General features: G+C 34.7%; 4 protein-coding genes across 5 annotated transcripts; 2 read left to right on the top strand and 2 right to left on the bottom strand.

The window, feature by feature from the left end:
- The first annotated feature begins 17 nt into the window (after positions 1-17).
- Positions 18-2,477, top strand: LOC17892202 (zinc transporter 5). 2 transcript variants are annotated; one of them, XM_023786821.1, is made up of 2 exons: positions 18-1,447; positions 1,583-2,477. In XM_023786821.1, exons 1-2 carry the CDS (start codon positions 25-27, stop codon positions 2,323-2,325), a joined length of 2,166 nt encoding a protein of 721 aa, XP_023642589.1. In that variant the 5' UTR covers positions 18-24; the 3' UTR covers positions 2,326-2,477. The 2 variants fall into 2 exon arrangements, with proteins under 2 accessions (XP_023642589.1, XP_006297038.1); XM_006296976.2 differs by having other exon boundaries at positions 18-2,477.
- Positions 2,478-8,183: 5,706 nt separating this feature from the next.
- Positions 8,184-9,708, bottom strand: LOC17891765 (GDSL esterase/lipase At2g04570). The gene is made up of 3 exons (XM_006297970.2): positions 9,304-9,708; positions 8,607-9,096; positions 8,184-8,520 (listed from the first exon to the last, which is right to left on the bottom strand). Exons 1-3 carry the CDS (start codon positions 9,673-9,675, stop codon positions 8,327-8,329), a joined length of 1,056 nt encoding a protein of 351 aa, XP_006298032.1. The 5' UTR covers positions 9,676-9,708; the 3' UTR covers positions 8,184-8,326.
- A 2,650-nt stretch (positions 9,709-12,358) lies between these two features.
- Positions 12,359-14,346, bottom strand: LOC17891773. Its single transcript, XM_023785624.1, has 9 exons — positions 14,341-14,346; positions 14,149-14,207; positions 13,994-14,060; positions 13,808-13,894; positions 13,528-13,710; positions 13,252-13,422; positions 13,085-13,138; positions 12,865-12,993; positions 12,359-12,790 (listed from the first exon to the last, which is right to left on the bottom strand). Exons 1-9 carry the CDS (start codon positions 14,344-14,346, stop codon positions 12,359-12,361), a joined length of 1,188 nt encoding a protein of 395 aa, XP_023641392.1.
- A 1,271-nt stretch (positions 14,347-15,617) lies between these two features.
- LOC17891169 (probable lipid-A-disaccharide synthase, mitochondrial) lies at positions 15,618-18,095 on the top strand. Its single transcript, XM_006299849.2, has 8 exons — positions 15,618-15,876; positions 15,991-16,090; positions 16,178-16,283; positions 16,599-16,825; positions 16,921-16,990; positions 17,099-17,337; positions 17,422-17,648; positions 17,749-18,095. The coding sequence occupies exons 1-8, from the start codon at positions 15,647-15,649 to the stop codon at positions 17,933-17,935; spliced, it is 1,386 nt and encodes a 461-aa protein (XP_006299911.1). The 5' UTR covers positions 15,618-15,646; the 3' UTR covers positions 17,936-18,095.
- The last annotated feature ends 83 nt before the right edge of the window (positions 18,096-18,178 follow it).

Here is an 18,178-nt window from a genome sequence, read left to right as displayed (position 1 = left end):
AAAAAAAACTCAATAGCTTCAACAATGGCGGATCATCATCATCACCACCATCAGCGACCGAATCGTCTTTCACTACCATCACCAACGATCGGAAGAACATACCCATCTTTCCCTTACACTCCAACTCCAACCCCTTCCAAAACCCGTAGATCGATCCATGGAAGCAACAACACAAAATCATCACTTTCGTTTCTATTTCTCATCCTCTTCTCTCTTAGATCTCTCTACTCTCTCTTACCTTTCCTTCGTTCTTCACCTTCTTTCTCTCTTTTCCCTTTCTCCTTCCTCGTCTCTCTTCTCTCTTTCCTCTTCTCACTCTCTTTCTCCATCATCTCTTCCTTTTCACCTTCCAAGAAAGACCCTTTTCTTCTCCGCCATCAAAATCGTTCCTTTTCGTCTCTTTCTTCGTCTCAATTCAAACTCTTGCTCGCGAAATCGTTTCTTCTTGCTTTCGTCTTCCTTCTTCGTTTCCAAGCTCTTCGTTACTGTAGTGCTGCTGCTATGATCTTAGCTGAACTCTCAGGTAACGTCTCAGCTAGAGCCTTGTTTGGTGATAATAGTGGAATTGGAGGAGTTAGATCATCTAAGGTTCGTGGGTTTTGCGTTTTGTTTGCTGGGTTGTTGTTGTTATCAATCAGCTGGGATCGTGTTGATTGTTTCCCGTTTTCATCATCTGTTCAAAGTTGGGGTTTTTGGATTTACCCTAAAGAGAATTGCTTGAGGATTTGGCCTTTGTTGCTTCCGTTTCTGTCTGGGTTTTTGGGTTGTTATGAGAAAGTTTCAATGAATTGGGTTGAGATCAAGCAGCTAGATCAGAAACGAGTCCGGTTACTATCTTTGTTTATGACCACTGTGTTGTTGTTCCCACTTGCTATTTGGAGTTTCTTGTTCTCTGGTAGTGGTGATGATGGTGTCTCTATTGGGAATTTAGGTTGGCCTTTAGCTAACACTGTTGTATTTGGAGTATTGTTGAGTGAGAATTATAATGATGATAAGTTTTCGAGCTCGAAGAAGAAGGACTCAGAGAAGGAGTTTCTGGTTACGTTTCTATGTACTATTGTTTTGGAGCTCTTCTATTTTCCTGAGCTATCTCTTTGGGGATTGTTGCTTTGTGGTTTGTTGCTTTATGTTGCTGTTAGGGAGTTGGACTCTGTGAATTCAGATTACCAAGAGATTGGGATGGAATCGCCTGAGTCGTTTTCCACTATGTTTATGAAGCCTATCCGTCACATTTTGAGCGAGAAGAAGTCGAGGAAGATTGCACTGTTTCTTTTGATCAATACAGCGTATATGGTTGTTGAGTTTGTGGCTGGGTTTATGAGTAATAGTCTTGGATTGATCTCAGACGCTTGTCATATGTTGTTTGATTGTGCTGCTTTGGCAATTGGGCTGTATGCGTCTTATATCTCCCGTCTTCCTGCAAACCATCAGTACAACTATGGTCGAGGTAGATTTGAAGTGCTTTCTGGTTATGTTAACGCGGTTTTCCTTGTTCTTGTTGGGGCTTTGATTGTGCTTGAGTCGATTGAGAGAATTTTGGATCCTCAGGAGATTTCTACAAATAGTCTTTTGGTTGTTTCAGTTGGAGGGCTTCTTGTGAATGTTGTCGGGTTAATCTTTTTCCACGAGGAACATCATCATGCTCATGGTGGATCTGGTTGCACGCATTCTCACTCACACGAATCTCATAGCCATAAACATGATGAGCATGACCATCATCATCAACATTCCCATAGCCATAAACATGAGGATCATCATGAGCATTCCCACAACCATAAACATGAGGATCATCATAGCTGCAACCATGATCATCATTCCCATAACCCCAGCCACAACCATGAGAATCATTCTGATCACAAACCTGAAAAAAGCGATCATCACATTGACCACAACATGGAAGGAATCTTTCTTCATGTTTTAGCAGACACAATGGGGAGTGTTGGAGTTGTGATATCGACACTCTTGATCAAATACAAGGGCTGGTTAGTTGCTGATCCAGCCAGCTCAATCTTCATCTCCATCCTTATCATCGCATCAGTCATTCCGTTGCTCAGAAACTCCGCAGAGGTTCTATTGCAAAGAGTCCCTAGAGCTCACAGACACGACCTGCAAGAAGCTATGAAGAACATACTAAAGACTAAAGGTGTTTGCAGTATCCAGAGGCTGCATGTATGGAGTTTCACTAACTCAGACGTTGTAGCTACTCTCCATCTCCTCGTATCTGCAGATTCAAACAAGATGGATACTAAGTTGCAAGTCTCACGTTTACTAGAAGATGCAGGAGTAAAAGATTTGACTTTGCAGGTTGAATCTGTTAACTCATAGCAATTGACACTGTAGACGCAAGTTAATTGTTGTTGTTGGTGCTTTTTTGTGCTTATAGGCCTTCTTGATCAAATACTATTAGAAACTGATATAAACAAAACGATTCACTTGTGTTATAGAATAACATGCATATGGATATGCTCTTGCTCAAATAGATTTTTAATGTCAATTTAATTAGTAACACCAATTTATTTACCAAAATAATTTGACACGTAATTTAAGAAAGAAAAGTTGAATTTTTTCTTACAAGACAACAAGTTTTTGTCTAGAAGTTCACACTGATGCTCAAACACGTAAGTCAAAATTTTCTTGTTTTCTGTCAATGTTTCATTAAATAAACATATAAATACACACACACACACACACACCTAATTGACTAAACCTCTATTTAGTGAGATCATACGTGTGACAATATTGTACTCTATAAAACAAAAACTCCAAATGAAGACAAGAGTTTGAGTTTCAAAGTTCTTCATCATCCTCTTCCTCTCTCTCTTTCTCTCAAAGAAGACTCACAAAGATACAAATCTCAAAGATTCAAGAAGATCTCAAGATTCAAGAAGATGATGAAGATGAAGATCAAAAGACATGAAAGATCACTTACATGTACTTACACAATCACAAAGAGACCACTAGTACATATATACGAGGAGATGCATTAGAGGTTACTTCGTTGTTTCGCCGGGAAAAATAAAGAGTTGTCTTGATGAGTCGTTGTCGTCGTCGGCGTACATGGGAAGGCCAGGCATTTTTTTAATTATTTATTTCTCTCTTTTAATTACTACTACCTTCAATATGTAACTTTTATTTTGTTAAAAAATAAAAATAAAATTTTCATACATTTTATAATCTAGTTTGGATTTGTGTTCTCTAGCTAGCTAACCGGCAAAATTACACACCAAAATTTATACTAATCTTCTAAAATCAAGTTTTTTTTTTTAGGTTTTACAAAAAAAGTCATATATGAATATCTATACTAATCTCTTAAAATATATTTTTTATTTCATATCGAAATCTATATTAATCTCTTAAAATAACTTTTTTCCTTCTAACCACGAACCGAAATCTATATTAATCTCATAAAATCAAGTTTTTATTTCATCTAAAGGTCAATATGTAAATTTGTCAAAGGGAAAAAGTCATAGTTTGATCGAGTTTTAATAATTGTTGTTCAGATTATATTGTAAACACACCCATTATAATTGTTGTTCACACTTACAACTTTTGTTTCTTCTTAATCCTACTTTTTTGTTTTTTGGTAATCTAAATTATAATATATACATATTTGAGTTAGTTTTGTAATGTGAATAAGAAGACTATACATTATATATTTGTATTTAATGTATAGTTGTTTTTTTCTTATGAGATTGGTTGGTTCAACGTCAAATCAAATTGGCAAATTTATAACATATGTCATCCTAGTTCATTTAAAACTAGTATAAAAAGTTATAGTGTCGTAGCAATTACGTAGCTTCCCTTGTTTCGAGCGTTCACGCTACATATATATACAAATAATGAATGCATCTTGTAAGTTTATTTAAAAAACCCCAATATTGACAAATATTCAGGTGTTGAAACGTGATATAACAAATATGTAGATAAAATGGAAAGTATGCAACATACTAGAAATTTCTTGAGAATTTAACAAAAAAAAATGGAAATATTTAATAGAAAGTTAACATCAAAATTTAATAGGGAAAATGTCATTAAATTCATGAACACAATCATTTACGTCAATTAAACCATAAACTTTCACGAAAACCATTTAAACCATACATACACATTGACTTGCAGATTAAAACATGAAATAAAGCTGTACATACTTCATAAAGAGATTAAAAATGCAAACCATTCATAAAACATGTTGTTAACATACTAACAGTTGCTAATTGCTCTGTTATCGGACTTACCGACAACGATAACTAATTTGAAAAAATCGGTAAAAAATGACAACTAATTTGAAATCGAGAGAGTATATCATAAACTTCGAAATGATTTTTTTTTTTTCTAATACAAATAGGATTATACTAAAACATACAAAGAGTGGTTTAATTTATCTGAATGTGAATCATCCCATTGTAGTTTTGTTATTACAATACCAATGAGAAAGAAAAGAAAAAAATTGATTAGATAATTTAGGCAGATGCATGAATTATTGGGAGGAGAGGAGACAATAAGAGAAGGAATGGTAGAGATTGAAATTGCCGGCAATTATCAAAACAAGACGGCATGCATTGCGCCCGAGGGGCTCTTCTTTGTTGACTTCACTCTTCATTCATTTTCATTTTCCTTTTTTATTAAATGCAAATAAATTAATTTTCTTAGAATTTCATCTTGATCACATAAGACTTTGAGGAGTTAATTGGGAATCATTTTTATTTAGACCTTTGAGTTTTTTTTCTTTTTGTTGTCTAAAGAAGATTTTGACATATCTTTTGTTTCTCTTCTTCTCTGTTTTAGGAGTTTCTTAATTACTAAATCAATCATATATATTATATATCATTTAGGCCTGGGACATTTAACCATACTGAGTGAACAAAACTGAATCAAAACTCAAAACTGAGATTTTTTTATTATTTTTGGTTCAGAATCGGTTCTCTTAATTAAACCGATCAACGACATTTTAAATTTTGTTCGGTTCACCTAAACTGTTCTATTATTCGGTTATTTGGGTTAAACCTAACTAACCAAATGATTCCGTTTGGTTAAACCAAAATCTAAGCCTCATATCATTAGCTGATTTTTTTTTTGTTTCTTTTATATTTCCTTAAACATTTTAATTTTTTTTTTCAATTGCTCCATTTCACATTCTTTTCTAATTATTTATTTAATAAATTAATTATTCGTTCAGCTTCAAATTTTAATAAATTTTAAATAATTATAAGAAATACCAGTTGATTATTTAGATTACTTCAAATACCCTAAAAAAAATAGTCTCGTTTGTATGTACAAAAATTTCTATAAAAAATGGAAAAAAACCTTTTCTTCTCTGACGCTTATATTTTGCATCTTATTGTATTATGTTAACCTTTCATTTCTTTTTCTTATGCATATATATTACATATGTTAACCTAGATTCCCAAGTTGTAGAGATAAGGCAATTATATGACTTATATATATACACACCTATTATAAAGATCACTGTATAATAACCTAACCTTCTTTCGTGTTTGTGTAGGAACTTTCGTAAGAAGAAGAAAAGACAATATGGAGTATTTGGGTATAATCTGTATATTTCTAGGATGGGGACTTGTCTCGTTCATATTATTTTTACTTTGTTTTTGTGAATGTGTCAGAACAAAGGTTGCACCCGCACCAAGTTCTGATACGTAACATTATTATATTTAGCTGTTTTAATCTTATAATAAAACTATTTTCCAATCTTTTTATCAATCTACGACCTTTTTTGTTTCTATAATTTTGTCCTAAAGTTGTAGTGTTTGTTTAATATATATATGTGTAGTTTATTTCACAAAGTCGCATGCAAAAACAATGGCTAAGTTCACTTGTCACGTACGTACGTATGATTTTGTTTTTATAAAACTAATAAATCGTAAAACCAAAGAAACCGAAAACACTAGAGTTATTATCCCAATTTTGCTGGAGAATACTGAAAAGTATACTCTCACCACAGTTATTCAAGAAGCCATAGCTTAATGGAGCAATAGGTATACCTCAGAAACCCTTAACCATGGTTAATTCTATTGAATAAGGTCTTTGATATATGGTTAAGTCCTCAAGTACACGGCAAGCAGGGATAAACACATTATGGAATTGATTAGGCTCTAACCAAATTGAATCAAAGAAAGAGAACCTTTAGTACTGGGAGAGATATGTCCTTAGGAAAAAAAGGGATGTAACATTGTGTTACCAATGACAGCTTAACCAGTATGGTGCTGGTGATGATCTCGGTTGGTAAATAATTAGAGTTGATACGTAAATGAAGCTCAGGGAAACTGTGTTCAAGTGCATTACATATCCAGCGGTTAACATCGTCCATGCTCTTAACATCTCCATGTGTTTCTTAAAACTTTATTGAGAAGGACTTGATACGGTTACCATGTAAAGCCAATGTACTATCAACGAAATCCCCAAAACTCTTTACCGTATTGGTTATGGTTTATTCGGTTATTTCTAGTTATTTACTTGGATATTTCTGATTTTAATCGGGTATTTTGGGTTTTAATCGGTTATTTGAGTACTTTTTTACTCAAAGAAACCGAACCGATTATAACCCGGAAAAATTTCGAGTTAGTTTGGATTTTGTATTGGAGTAGAAAACCGCTCTGAACCCGGCCAGTTACTAACCGTACCAAACCAATTTTTGTAAATTACCGAATGTGATCTATAGGTCTTATACCGATTTACCCGAAACCCGAATGGGTAGAACCGAAACCCGATTGCCCAGGACTACCTCCATCTCTTGGAGAGAACTGAGGTTGAAGTAGCTTCTTTTGTAGGACGAGAAGATAAGATTTTGATAAGAAGCTCATCTGGAAGACAATCCATTGAACCCATAGAGACAGAACCCATCTTCACTAGTTGTACCTGAAACATGAAAAAGGACAAATACAGAGTTCAAGAGAGTGTATAGAAGCATAAAAGATCAAAGCTTTTTTAAGGTTCGATTCAATCCCAAATATAAAGGTTCAAGCTTTCTCTGTTACAACACATACACGATCATCATCAACCTCTTGTTCACCATAGAATTTGCAACCAACGTCATCACAATGATTAACACTAACACTAAGACTCCTCAAAACTGGAGAGGAGTTTCAGATTCTTAATAGAAATCGATTTTTAACTAAAACCCAAATCCGAATTCATCGAAATAAAGTAAGAAATTGATCGAAGCTAAAGAATCAGATTTATGTTCTATTCTTCTTACAAAACACGTCGGCGAGATTGAGACTCTGTTTCTGTTTCTCTTCTCCGTAGGGTTTTGTTGTCTTTTTTTATTTTTTTTTTCTTTTTCAAACAGTTAAAAAAAAAACTAAATGAGTGAATGAGGTGAATATTCATTTGGAATATTAAAATAAAAAATTGTAGCACATAATTTGAAAAAATTAGAAAAAAATAGGATAAGAGGTAATAATTACAATTTTAGTGTTGTTGTTGTTTGGTAATAGTGGTATGTAGTGGCCAGCAGCTGGAAGTAGCGGTTACCGGCAGTGGTGGTAGGCATCTGGAAGTGGTGACCGGTGACTAAAGGTGGTGTCCGATGATCGGAGGTGGCGGTGGCCGATGGTGGTGATGACGGTGACTGGTGGTGGCGGTGGCCAGTGGCCAGAAATTATGGTTGGAGATGGTGGCGGTCACAGGAGGAGGTGATGGTAGGAGTGGTGACCAGAGTTGATGGCGGCCGGCCACTAGCGGTACCGGTGGTCGGTGACCGGAGATGGTTGTGGTGGTAAGGAGGTGGGGGTGGTGGTATTAAGGAAGTAGGGGGTGGTGATGGTAAGGTTAAATTGGGATATATCATAGTTTTTACATAGTATACTACATTATTAACTTTTGGTGGTTAGAATAGTTACTAATAAGTGAAATATAGGTTTTTTTAAGATTAATTTTGCTAAAATACCAAAACAAATTTTGGGAATTCTCTTAAATACCAAAAAAATACAACTTTGATAAATGCATAATTGTGCTGGTTTTAGTATAGAAAAAATATCCAGTGCAAAAGTTATAAATGTTTAATAAGTGCTCCCATAAATTTCACAATGAAAAAACAGATATATTAAAAGAATAACTAAAGAGAATAAAATAAGCTACATAGGCACACACACACACACACACACCATAAACTAAAAAAGAAACATATATAGGTTTAGCTAACACAAAACCAAATTCTAGTTAAATATAAATACTGAAATACATACATATATAGTACATAGTTTATAGGACCAAAAAATATTGGATATATAAACATCATATCCTAGCTAATAATGATATTACATTCATATCCAGTTCCCACACACAAACATTATAAAAAAAAAATCATCTAGCGGAGGTGAGGGAATGTGCTATTCATAAGAGCATTGGCCATGATTTGATTAGTCTTCTGTGTTGGGTGAAATGAATCCCAAAACACATACTTGTCTGCGTTGGTACATGTGAATGGGTTATTCCTTTGGCAACCATATCCCATCTCGAACATCCCTGTGGCACAACATGCCGCTCCGACCACCTCGAACCCTTTCATTTTTTATTTCACCATTCAAACAAATCAATACATAATCAAATAAAGAAGATAATGAAGTTATTTAAGACGGTTCACTTACCAAAAGAGGAAGGGTTCTTGATGATTCGCATAAATGGTTCATAAGGATTTGAGAAAACGATGTTGGAACTAGGAAGCTCTTTGTTAAGCTTCTCAACCAGCTTTTCAAGCTTGTCGTTGAACTGAACCGCTATGTCGTTGTAGCGTCCAACGCACTCGCCTCCCGTGCCAAGGTTTGTGGCTCTTTCTAAAGGCATACATCCCATTGGAGGCAATCCACCTAGTGAGATCTTCCTAGCACCAAGTCCGTGTAACTTCTTCACAAAGTCTTTGGCTATTCCAGCTAGAAAATCTTGGTAAAGACCTACGGAGTACTGCGAAGGACGGCCCGGAAAAGCGAAGTAATTTTCGAGGAAATCGTTGGTCCCTATGCTTATGAGGTATAGAGAGTCGTTTATGGTATCGGCAGCTTTGTCTTTCCCTTGGTATGCTTTTAGTTTTGTTTGATATTCTTTGTAGTATTCGAGTTGTTTCCATAGAGGTAGTACTGACTACAATCACCATCAACGAAATATATCATCAATAAATGTAGAAACATATCCCTAAATAACCTTTCTAATCAATATTTATCGCTATTTATGTCTAGAATTGTTTTATATAAAGACGTGTGATACATTAATGTACATAAAAGTGTTTATTTAATGTATCATACCAAATAGTACATGTAATAAATACAAGGGTAAGAAAAAAGACCGTACCAGAACATCAGAAGTGGCGTTGTCATAGCCAGTGGCCGCGGAAGCAAAGGTGACACCAGTTGCAAAATCCGAAATGTTGTAAGAAGGATCCAAGTATGCCGGAATAATCGGTTTAAGCCCTAAGGCTTCGGACATAAAGTCGGTCGCGATTTTTCCGTTACAAAACCGTCCGGTCGGCTTCCCACCAACGAAATCCCGTCCATACGGCTCGAAGTTGCTTCTCGCAACCGTTGGGATATAGTTGTTGTTCCCGGCATCAACCGATGAGTCGCCAAACACGAGAATCGCCGGTACTTTACCCGCGGTTGTCGACGAAAACATAGTTATCAAGAAGAGAATTGTGAAGAGGCTTTTGAGGTGTTGTTGTTCCATAGTGTTAATGTGTGGTCTTTGATTTGTGATGGTGTGATTCCATGAGCTGTGAAAATGAATAAGGCTCACACTCTCTTTATAAAGAGAGGTTTTGAAAAATGTGGTTTCATTGAATAAGGAGAGGTTTGTTGTGTGTTTCAATTAATGCTGAAAAATTCTGGTGAGACATTATTGTTTTCAGCATGACTCGTTGTTTGGTCGCTTGCCGCTCAATCAATACTGCTCTCTTTTACCGTTGGATTGACTTTGGCTCTCTCTATATGTTTAGTGGATACGACCAAATTGGAAATAATATTGGTATTTTAATTCTTTAGTTAGGTTTCAGTTTGAAAGGCATGACTATGTCGAGCTAAAATCATTCTTTTAAAATTGATAAGGGTCTACATAAACATTAAATCAAGTTGGTTCAAGCGTTGAAAAGTGTTTCGAAATGATGTTTTGTGTTATGTTGTCTAAAAAATAGATATAACTTATGAAATTAGGATTCTTGACTCCGTAAAGGACACTAGATTTGATCTATCTCAATCAAATGTCTTAATCAAGTTGGAACAACAGCTTATGAATTAACAAATGCTTGAATTTCATTTAGAAGCTAATTAACAAAATGGTAGAGTGAAAACACATTATCAAATTTACTTTTGAAATATATATTTGATTTAAATAGTCACATATATATATATGTCTATAATATTTGAAAGTATTGGTGATGTATCTTTGTCTATATAAGTTTAGCGTTGTTACCCTTGATTATATTTTACAAAATTCCCTATTTTAACCAAAAAAAAATGAATCAATGCATTTTTATTGGGAAAATTGGAATTTAAGGATAAATATTTTAAAATTTGTCCATCTATGTATTCTTTGAACAAATAGCAACTTTTCCTAAACACAATTGATTCAACCAACTTTTTCTAAAAAAATAAAGATAAATTCTTAGGAAAATGATAAAGAAGACATGAGGGTCCTTATAACATCGAAAATCTGTTGTTTTATTGCCGCTTTGGATAGATAAAATATAATCGACAAATTTTATAATACATATTCTGAATTTTTTTTATTTTTTTTGTGTACCAGATATTCTGAATTTATTCTATACATTGTACTTGTTTTCTTACAAAATCTGGATAATGTATACTACACACTTTATATGTTCTACAAAATTTAACTAATAATTTTATTTAGATGAAACCAATATTGCAAATTTATTTTAATATAGTTTTGTTGTAGTATGTATAGTTTATTGAAATAATTTATTTTAATTAATGCTCTTACACTAGAAATATTTTATCTGCACCACCTGATCCATTTTTACTATTCAACATAGATCTTAAAGTGTTTGAACCACTTAATCCGCAGTTGTATCACTAGATCGGCTTAATTTGTTTTCGTTCTTATTGATACGGTTGATATGTTCGATCTGCTTTGCCCGATACGCTTTCTCCATTCAGATTCTAAATTCAAAATCTAAGTTTGAAACTAGTCTTTGCCCATCCTAATTTCATAATGATTTTGAATCGCGCGTGTGAGCAAATAAACATTGTTTGAACAATGTTTATTTATGTTAATAGTCACAAAAAAATTTTTGAATGTATTTTACTGGTGTGATGGCCAAAATCTTGCGAGTGACCATGACTTCTTAGAAACAATGTTTAGTACTAGGATAATCTTCTTAAATAAAGTTTTGGATAGTAATAATAAAGTTTTAATTTTAATTTTTTTTTGAACAAACGGGTACTAAATGAGTTTTATATAAAATTAAGTAAGTTAATAATTTACTAAAGGAAATTGAAAAAGAAATATATCTTACCATATGAAAATAATAATAAAGAAAATTTACTTTTAATCTATCTTTCATGAACTTGTCACTTGTGTACTCCTTGTATCTTCTGATGACGAACCTTTTATTTGAGATCAAGAGAAGTCGTGGCTTGTGATGATCAAGAGAAAGTCGTAGATTGATATGAACTTGTGTCTTGTACTACTGTTACTTACTTAGATATATAGATTCTTGGAATATGATGATGACAATGATGAGAAGAAGTCCATTAATCTTAGTGTATATCAAGAATTATGTAATCTAATCGTATTGTATGCAACTTATGTGCGTGTATATGTATATAAATATTATTTGACAACGAAAGACTAAAATATATAGACGTTCATGTGTCCCTTGAGGAGCTTTTTCATGACTTTGAACTCTCTGTTTTGGGAGAATTGAGGAGAGTTTTAGGGTTTATCAAAAAAAAAAAAGAATTGACGAGACAATTAAATAAAGCCCGCACAGCAGTGGTCCAGTGGTAAGGGAGAATTAGGGAAAGGTTGGAACGAACTAACCCAGATTCGATCCACCCTGGAAACAAAAATCATTGTTGTTTGGGAAGTCTGTGGCCCAACTGGTTTACCTGTTAGTCAGAAATGTAGGCGGCCTGACTACCCCCTGACATTAGTCGGAAAGCATTCCAAACTCGGGATAGACAGTATGGTGGCCCTTTGGGGAGAAGTCCACTCTGAAGTATTTCGGTGCGTTTCTACCGGGGCTAACCGGATCAGCCGATAGGGTTAAAAAAAAAAAGAATTGAGGAGACAAGTAAATAAAAGCAATCACTGCCAAGTAACAAACCAAAGCATCGTCGAGTTATATCAATGTACGACATCATCAAAATGAATAGAGAGAAAACATAAACTAAAAGAGAAAAAGAAGGCTGAAAGATAAATAAAGAACAACTAAATTGACTCTAAGATGATGAACCGTTCCCGCATGTATAGGTCCTCCATAAGTAAAACTCGTGTCGCTAGTCTTCTTGATGTTGTAGTAGTTGGAGTTCATCTTTATTACTGTGAGATCGTAGATCGGTTGGAACTTTTGGGTGTCAACAACAATTTCGAGATCACGCATGTAGGCCGCTCTAGCGGAGCTAGGAAGATACCCAGACCCCATTTGGGTTGTCGTGTGCAGACCGGAGACGAATGAGTCTACTATTTCACCACCCCACTGGACACCCTCTGCATAGTCAGAGAGACAAGTAAAGATCTCGTTCGGCCAATAACCAACTGGCATAAGTCCAATGTCACTGTTCGGACCAACAGACAACCACCAGTGTCCAAGATTTGGATCCTACATTTTGTAAATTATATATTAGAAAAACGGCCATATGATATACTAAAACAAGATAAAATTATCTCTCTAACCTTCCAAATCTGGATTGTAATAGCTTTGGTGTGAGGTTCGATAGCCCCTTCGATGAGGACATTACCACTAGTTTGTATAAAACCAGGGCATCGAAGATTGTATCTAGTATCACCCTTGTATGCATTATTCTGCAAAGGGAAAAAATGTATTATTCGTTTTATAGAGAACATATTGTAATAAAGTTGAAGTGATCAGAAAAGAAACATATCACACACTTACAGTCCAAAAAATGAAAAGTCTAGGTTGGTAGTCCAAATATAGCCCGGGAAAAACCTATATAGAACATAAATTTTAAAAACGATTATAATATTAGTCATATTTCATACATAAATTTTTAAATTAATTAAAAATATATATATATAAAAATTATTAACTAAAATCTCTACCTGCCATCCAACCTCGATAGTGTTCAAATCACCTCTTTCAAATGAACCTGAGGCGAGCCAAGTTTGGCTTAAGCTGAACTCGTTGACTTGAGTAACTTTGGGGTGCTCCACACTCATTGTGACTTTTGTTCCATAAATCTTATGTGTGTCATTCAATTGTGCGATAGCATACTATGTATACAAAAACAAATATAGAGTGAAAAATTAACGTTAATGTAGAATATAACAATGAGCATAAATAATGATGAACTTTGGACTAGTTCATATTATATTTACCTCATGTTTGAGGTTGAGTCCAGCTTCAGCCATAGATTTAGTAACCTCATTCTTTGGAGAAACCACTCTACGTATAGGAATCGTCCCTTCAGGACATTTCAACCCGTTGTGACTGTTCCAAATCTGCCAGCCGCTAACTTCATCTTCATTTTGGGCTGTGTTAGGAAGATCTCTTGGTATTTCCTGTATTATATTTTTGTTTCGGAAATAAGAACTAAACACATACAATATTTGAAACTAATATGTAAATGAGTATGTAAAAATATAAATAAACAAAGACCTGGAGCTTGTGATACATGAGGAGAGGATGACTAAACGACTTCTGAGCTAATATTTCCGCGCAATCTATGATATCTCCATCAGGACTCTGTTAGGTTTTACAAATAAAGAGAAAAAGAAAAGTTAATTATATAGTAATATATAAATATAAAATTTTGTGTTGTGAATGTGGATTCGGTTTATTTACATTGATGGTCGTCGAGTCTCCTTTGGTAACGCAGAGAGTGAGTGTAAGTAAACACAAGAAGAGAGCCCTGCATATAAAAAAACACTCTCTTAGTTTCTTTTGATCATGCAAATAAGGAATCAAGGATCATGCATGCATGCATATATCTTAGTTACCATGAAGAAGATCTTCTTCTTCTGAACAATGGAAAATTCATAGATTCTGCATAGCCTACCTGAAGAAGGTGCATCCAAATTAAACAAAGAAATATTAGATACGATTGAGAAAAAAGAAAAAAAAAAAACAGAACTGAAGAAGGTGTACCTTATACAAAATATTTTCCTATGCAAATTTTAACTCTAAGATACTTCCATTAATGATGGCCTTAGTACGATATATTTCAATATATCATAAAAAAAATCCACTATCGAAATATCTAATATAATTCTTCTCAAGAAGAAGCAACTCAGATTTGCAAATCATGAAAACATTTGAACCAGAGATTTTACACAAGGATCAGCTCCACTGCACCAATATGACAACTACCTTACACAAGAGAACACACATTGTCGAACCCCAAAATCCTCAAGCTCTCGATGCCTAAAACCCTATCTAAACCTCCAAATTCTCTAGCTCTCTAGCTTGGATGTTCTCTCATCTTTACCTTACTTGTATAATAAACACGTACGACGTAAATGTTAAACTTATGAGAAAAGTAAATAACAAAATAGAAACCCTAAATAATTTCCTAAATCTTGAATATCCCAAAACCATGCGTGCGTGCATGTGATGTGATGATGATCTTCAGTTTTTGTTTACTCAAAAGTTCAATAAAGACATTATTTTCAGTTCTTTTTTGGAATATCCCAAAAATGGAAGCAAGCTAAGTACGAACCAAACTTGGACGTCTCTGTTGTACTCATGCATCTTAAAATACTACTTTTAGAAAAGAGAACAAAATCTATAATACTTTGTCATCATCACTAGCTTTCTTTACATCACACATATAATTTAGGTGTGTCTTTAGATCCTAATGATCTTTAATTCTTTATATAATCAATCAATATTAACTAAGGGAACATCACTTAACAAAAATAACATCGTTAGACCATCTCCATTGGACAATTAATTTAAGTGTACGTCCTTAACACAAAAACAAACTCATCAAATGTCCTAAGAAAGACACTTTAAACATAAAAACAAACACATTAACTTGTTATATATGTTAGTCAATTTCATGATATGCATGGGCAAATTCAAGAAAATAAATAAATTTAATTAAAAACAGTAAGAATTGGGATTTATCTTGTCAAAACAAAAATTGAGATTTTTTTCAAGGGTTTGCCGCATTTTTTTCACCTATACTTGTTTTTTTTTTTTCATAAATTTTGTCCACGAACTTTTAGCTTTTTAAAAACCACCAAAACAAACTTTTTTTTTTTTTTTTTTTGGTCAAACAAACAAAATTTATCTTTCATAAAAGTGACCTTTATCATCTTCGACAATATCAATATCATAAATGGGCCTTGATGACAATTTAATAAGTGACCTTAAAAGGCCCATAAGAGTCCACCAGAAAAAAAAAAAAAAACTGATACATCGTCGTAGTCCGCTCATCATTCATTTCATCGACAACAACGTCAGGGTTTTTGTGTTCTGTATCTTGTCGGAAAGATGATGTTTCCGATTTCAAAGAATAAACCCTGTTTCCCTCTCTCAGCATTCACCAAAAGATACTCCTCATTTCAATCTACTAAATCAGTGATCGACAAGGCTGCAACCGATGGGGAGCTGAGAGTTTTCATCGTCTCCGGCGAAGTTTCCGGCGATAACATCGGCTCTCGTCTTATGTCCTCGCTCAAAAAGCTCTCTCCTTTACCACTTAGATTCCATGGAGTTGGAGGGTATGCACTTGGGTTTTGTCTCAATTTTTTAAAGATTTGATATCTCAGTTGAAAATTTAATAAAAATTGGAACTTTAATTTCTAACAAATTGATGTTTTTGTACGGTGTTTAAGATCCTTGATGTGCAAGCAAGGTTTGAGTTGTTTGTTTCCTATGGAGGATTTGGCTGTGATGGGTATGTGGGAGCTTTTGCCACATCTGTATAAATTCCGTGTGAGTAATCTAATTTAAACCCAAATGGTTTGATATGAAGCTACTCTAGATCATTTTGATTGACTACTTTAGTTTTTGAGATTCCAGGTGAAGTTGAAAGAGACCATTGATGCTGCGGTTAAGTTTAAGCCACATGTTGTTGTGACTGTTGATTCAAAAGGCTTCTCTTTTCGTCTTCTTAAGGAGTTACGAGGTAAACAACACTAAATTTTTGAGCATTGCCTAGGAATAGTTGAGATTTAGTAACTATAGACTATTAAATGTGTCACTCATCATCTAAAGCAAGATTTGTTGAATTGTACAAGTATTTATGGCTACTTCTTCCATAGTAGGAACTTTTTTATACTTAATCTGACTTTAATCTCTAGGAGGATTATGTCTTTCACTATTTCCTGTGGTGTAGAAAAGAAATGGGAACCTAATAAATGGGTTTACAGAGCAAATAGTTTCCTGAATAGATTCACATATATCATGTAGGACAATGGAGGAATGGTTTTTGGCTTTGCAGCTAGATACAATCAGCAGCGCTTGGAAAATTGTCCGGTACATTTTCACTATGTTGCACCGTCGTTTTGGGCTTGGAAAGGAGGAGAGTCAAGACTTGGAGGTCTCTCTGAATTTGTTGATCATCTCTTCTGCATTCTTCCAAATGAGGAGAGCGTTTGTAGGGAACATGGGGTCGAAGCAACCTTTGTTGGACATCCTGTTCTTGAGGATGCTTCTGAGTTTTATCTTGTATGCATTTTCTTCTTCTTTTTGGATTAGATTACTTCAGTTTCTATGGTGCTCTCTCAGATTTCTTAATGCCATGGTTCTTTATGCTGTTGCAGGCGAGGACGTTCAAGCCAGAAGAATTGAAGCTTGAAGGCTTGAGTTTAAGCAAATACTCACTTCCTTTTGGTAATGTGATGTTTATCTAAATGATTGACCTTTTTTACAGGTTGTATATATACTTTTGTTGACTTGTCATTGTTCTCTTGCTGCATTGCATAACGTTTCATGAAAAAGACTCCACAGTCATTTCGGTGCTACCTGGGAGCAGATTACAAGAAGTTGAAAGAATGCTACCAATATTTTCCAAAGCAATGAAGCTACTCAAAGACCCGTTTCCAAAACTAGTGACGCTCATCCACGTCGCTCCCAATAGTCAAGTTGATCATTACATTGGAGAATCCCTTCATGAGTGGCCAGTTCCAGCAATAGTAGTCCCGAGTGGATCCACTCAGCTGAAATATGATGCCTTTGGTGTAAGTCTCCAAACACTCTTTCTCTTACTCTCTTGGTGTATTTTCTATTTCCTTCTCTCATTGAACAGTGTTCTATAATAACAGGCAAGTCAGGCTGCGTTATGCACTTCAGGGACAGTTGCTGTTGAGTTGCAGCTCGCTCGTCTGCCTTCCCTTGTCGCTTACCGGGCACATTTTTTGACAGAGTTAATAATCCGTTACAAAGCCAACATACCTTATATTTCTCTCCCAAACATTCTCCTAGACTCACCAATCATTCCTGAAGCTTTGTTTAAAGCCTGCAACCCTTCAAATCTCGCCGTCACACTAGAGTATATTTATTTCTTTTCGTCCACATTAACTCATATTATGTTATCCAGCTATCAAGAACTGAGCATGATGATGATGTGAGATGTTGTCTGAAATTTGTAGGAAACTGCTCTTGGATGAAAAGATGAGAGAAAAACAAGTTGTTGCTTCCGAAAAGTTGATACGGCTCTTGCATCCGCCAGAAAGCAAATTGAGTAACATAATTCATTGCGATGATTTGGAATCTCATCGATATACACCAAGCTTGCTAGCAGCTTCCACTATTCTTAGTTATGATACCAAGCGTTGAAATCTCTCATGAAGCATATTTATTGCTTGCATAACTTTTTGGGTCATACATTGTCATAACTCACAAGGCCCTCCCTTGTTTAATACTAGAGTACGCTTAGTCCTGCCAGCTCTGTTATCACTATTATTGCTTTAGTCTAAGGTTGGAATGTGTTTCAGAATTAACGTGAGTATAACCATGACAGCAACTCATCAAGTAAGGAATGTTTCTTTTACTAAGCTAAGATGTTAAAGGAGACAAGGA

The sequence above is a fragment of the Capsella rubella genome, unplaced genomic scaffold (assembly GCF_000375325.1).
Source record: "Capsella rubella cultivar Monte Gargano unplaced genomic scaffold, Caprub1_0 scaffold_3, whole genome shotgun sequence".
Lineage (NCBI taxonomy): Eukaryota > Viridiplantae > Streptophyta > Magnoliopsida > Brassicales > Brassicaceae > Capsella > Capsella rubella.
Note: the sequence above shows the minus strand (reverse complement) of the source record. Positions and strands in the feature narration are given on the sequence as shown.

What these genes read in the sequence shown, in the direction of transcription:
- LOC17891773 (XM_023785624.1), bottom strand. An exon ending in AGAAGAAGATCTTCTTCATG is followed by an intron (nt 14,061 to 14,148) that starts GTAACTAAGATA and finishes TTTTATATGCAG; the next exon opens with GGCTCTCTTCTTGTGTTTAC. An exon ending in GAGACTCGACGACCATCAAT is followed by an intron (nt 13,895 to 13,993) that starts GTAAATAAACCG and finishes AAAACCTAACAG; the next exon opens with AGTCCTGATGGAGATATCAT.
- LOC17891765 (XM_006297970.2), bottom strand. Translation starts at nt 9,675, where the DNA reads ATGGAACAACAACACCTCAAAAGCCTCTTCACAATTCTCTTCTTGATA. An exon ending in ACGCCACTTCTGATGTTCTG is followed by an intron (nt 9,097 to 9,303) that starts GTACGGTCTTTT and finishes TGGTGATTGTAG; the next exon opens with TCAGTACTACCTCTATGGAA. An exon ending in CAAGAACCCTTCCTCTTTTG is followed by an intron (nt 8,521 to 8,606) that starts GTAAGTGAACCG and finishes AAAAAATGAAAG; the next exon opens with GGTTCGAGGTGGTCGGAGCG.
- LOC17891169 (XM_006299849.2), top strand. Translation starts at nt 15,647, where the DNA reads ATGATGTTTCCGATTTCAAAGAATAAACCCTGTTTCCCTCTCTCAGCA. An exon ending in CACATCTGTATAAATTCCGT is followed by an intron (nt 16,091 to 16,177) that starts GTGAGTAATCTA and finishes TTGAGATTCCAG; the next exon opens with GTGAAGTTGAAAGAGACCAT. An exon ending in AATCTCGCCGTCACACTAGA is followed by an intron (nt 17,649 to 17,748) that starts GTATATTTATTT and finishes TGAAATTTGTAG; the next exon opens with GAAACTGCTCTTGGATGAAA.
- LOC17892202 (XM_006296976.2), top strand. Translation starts at nt 25, where the DNA reads ATGGCGGATCATCATCATCACCACCATCAGCGACCGAATCGTCTTTCA.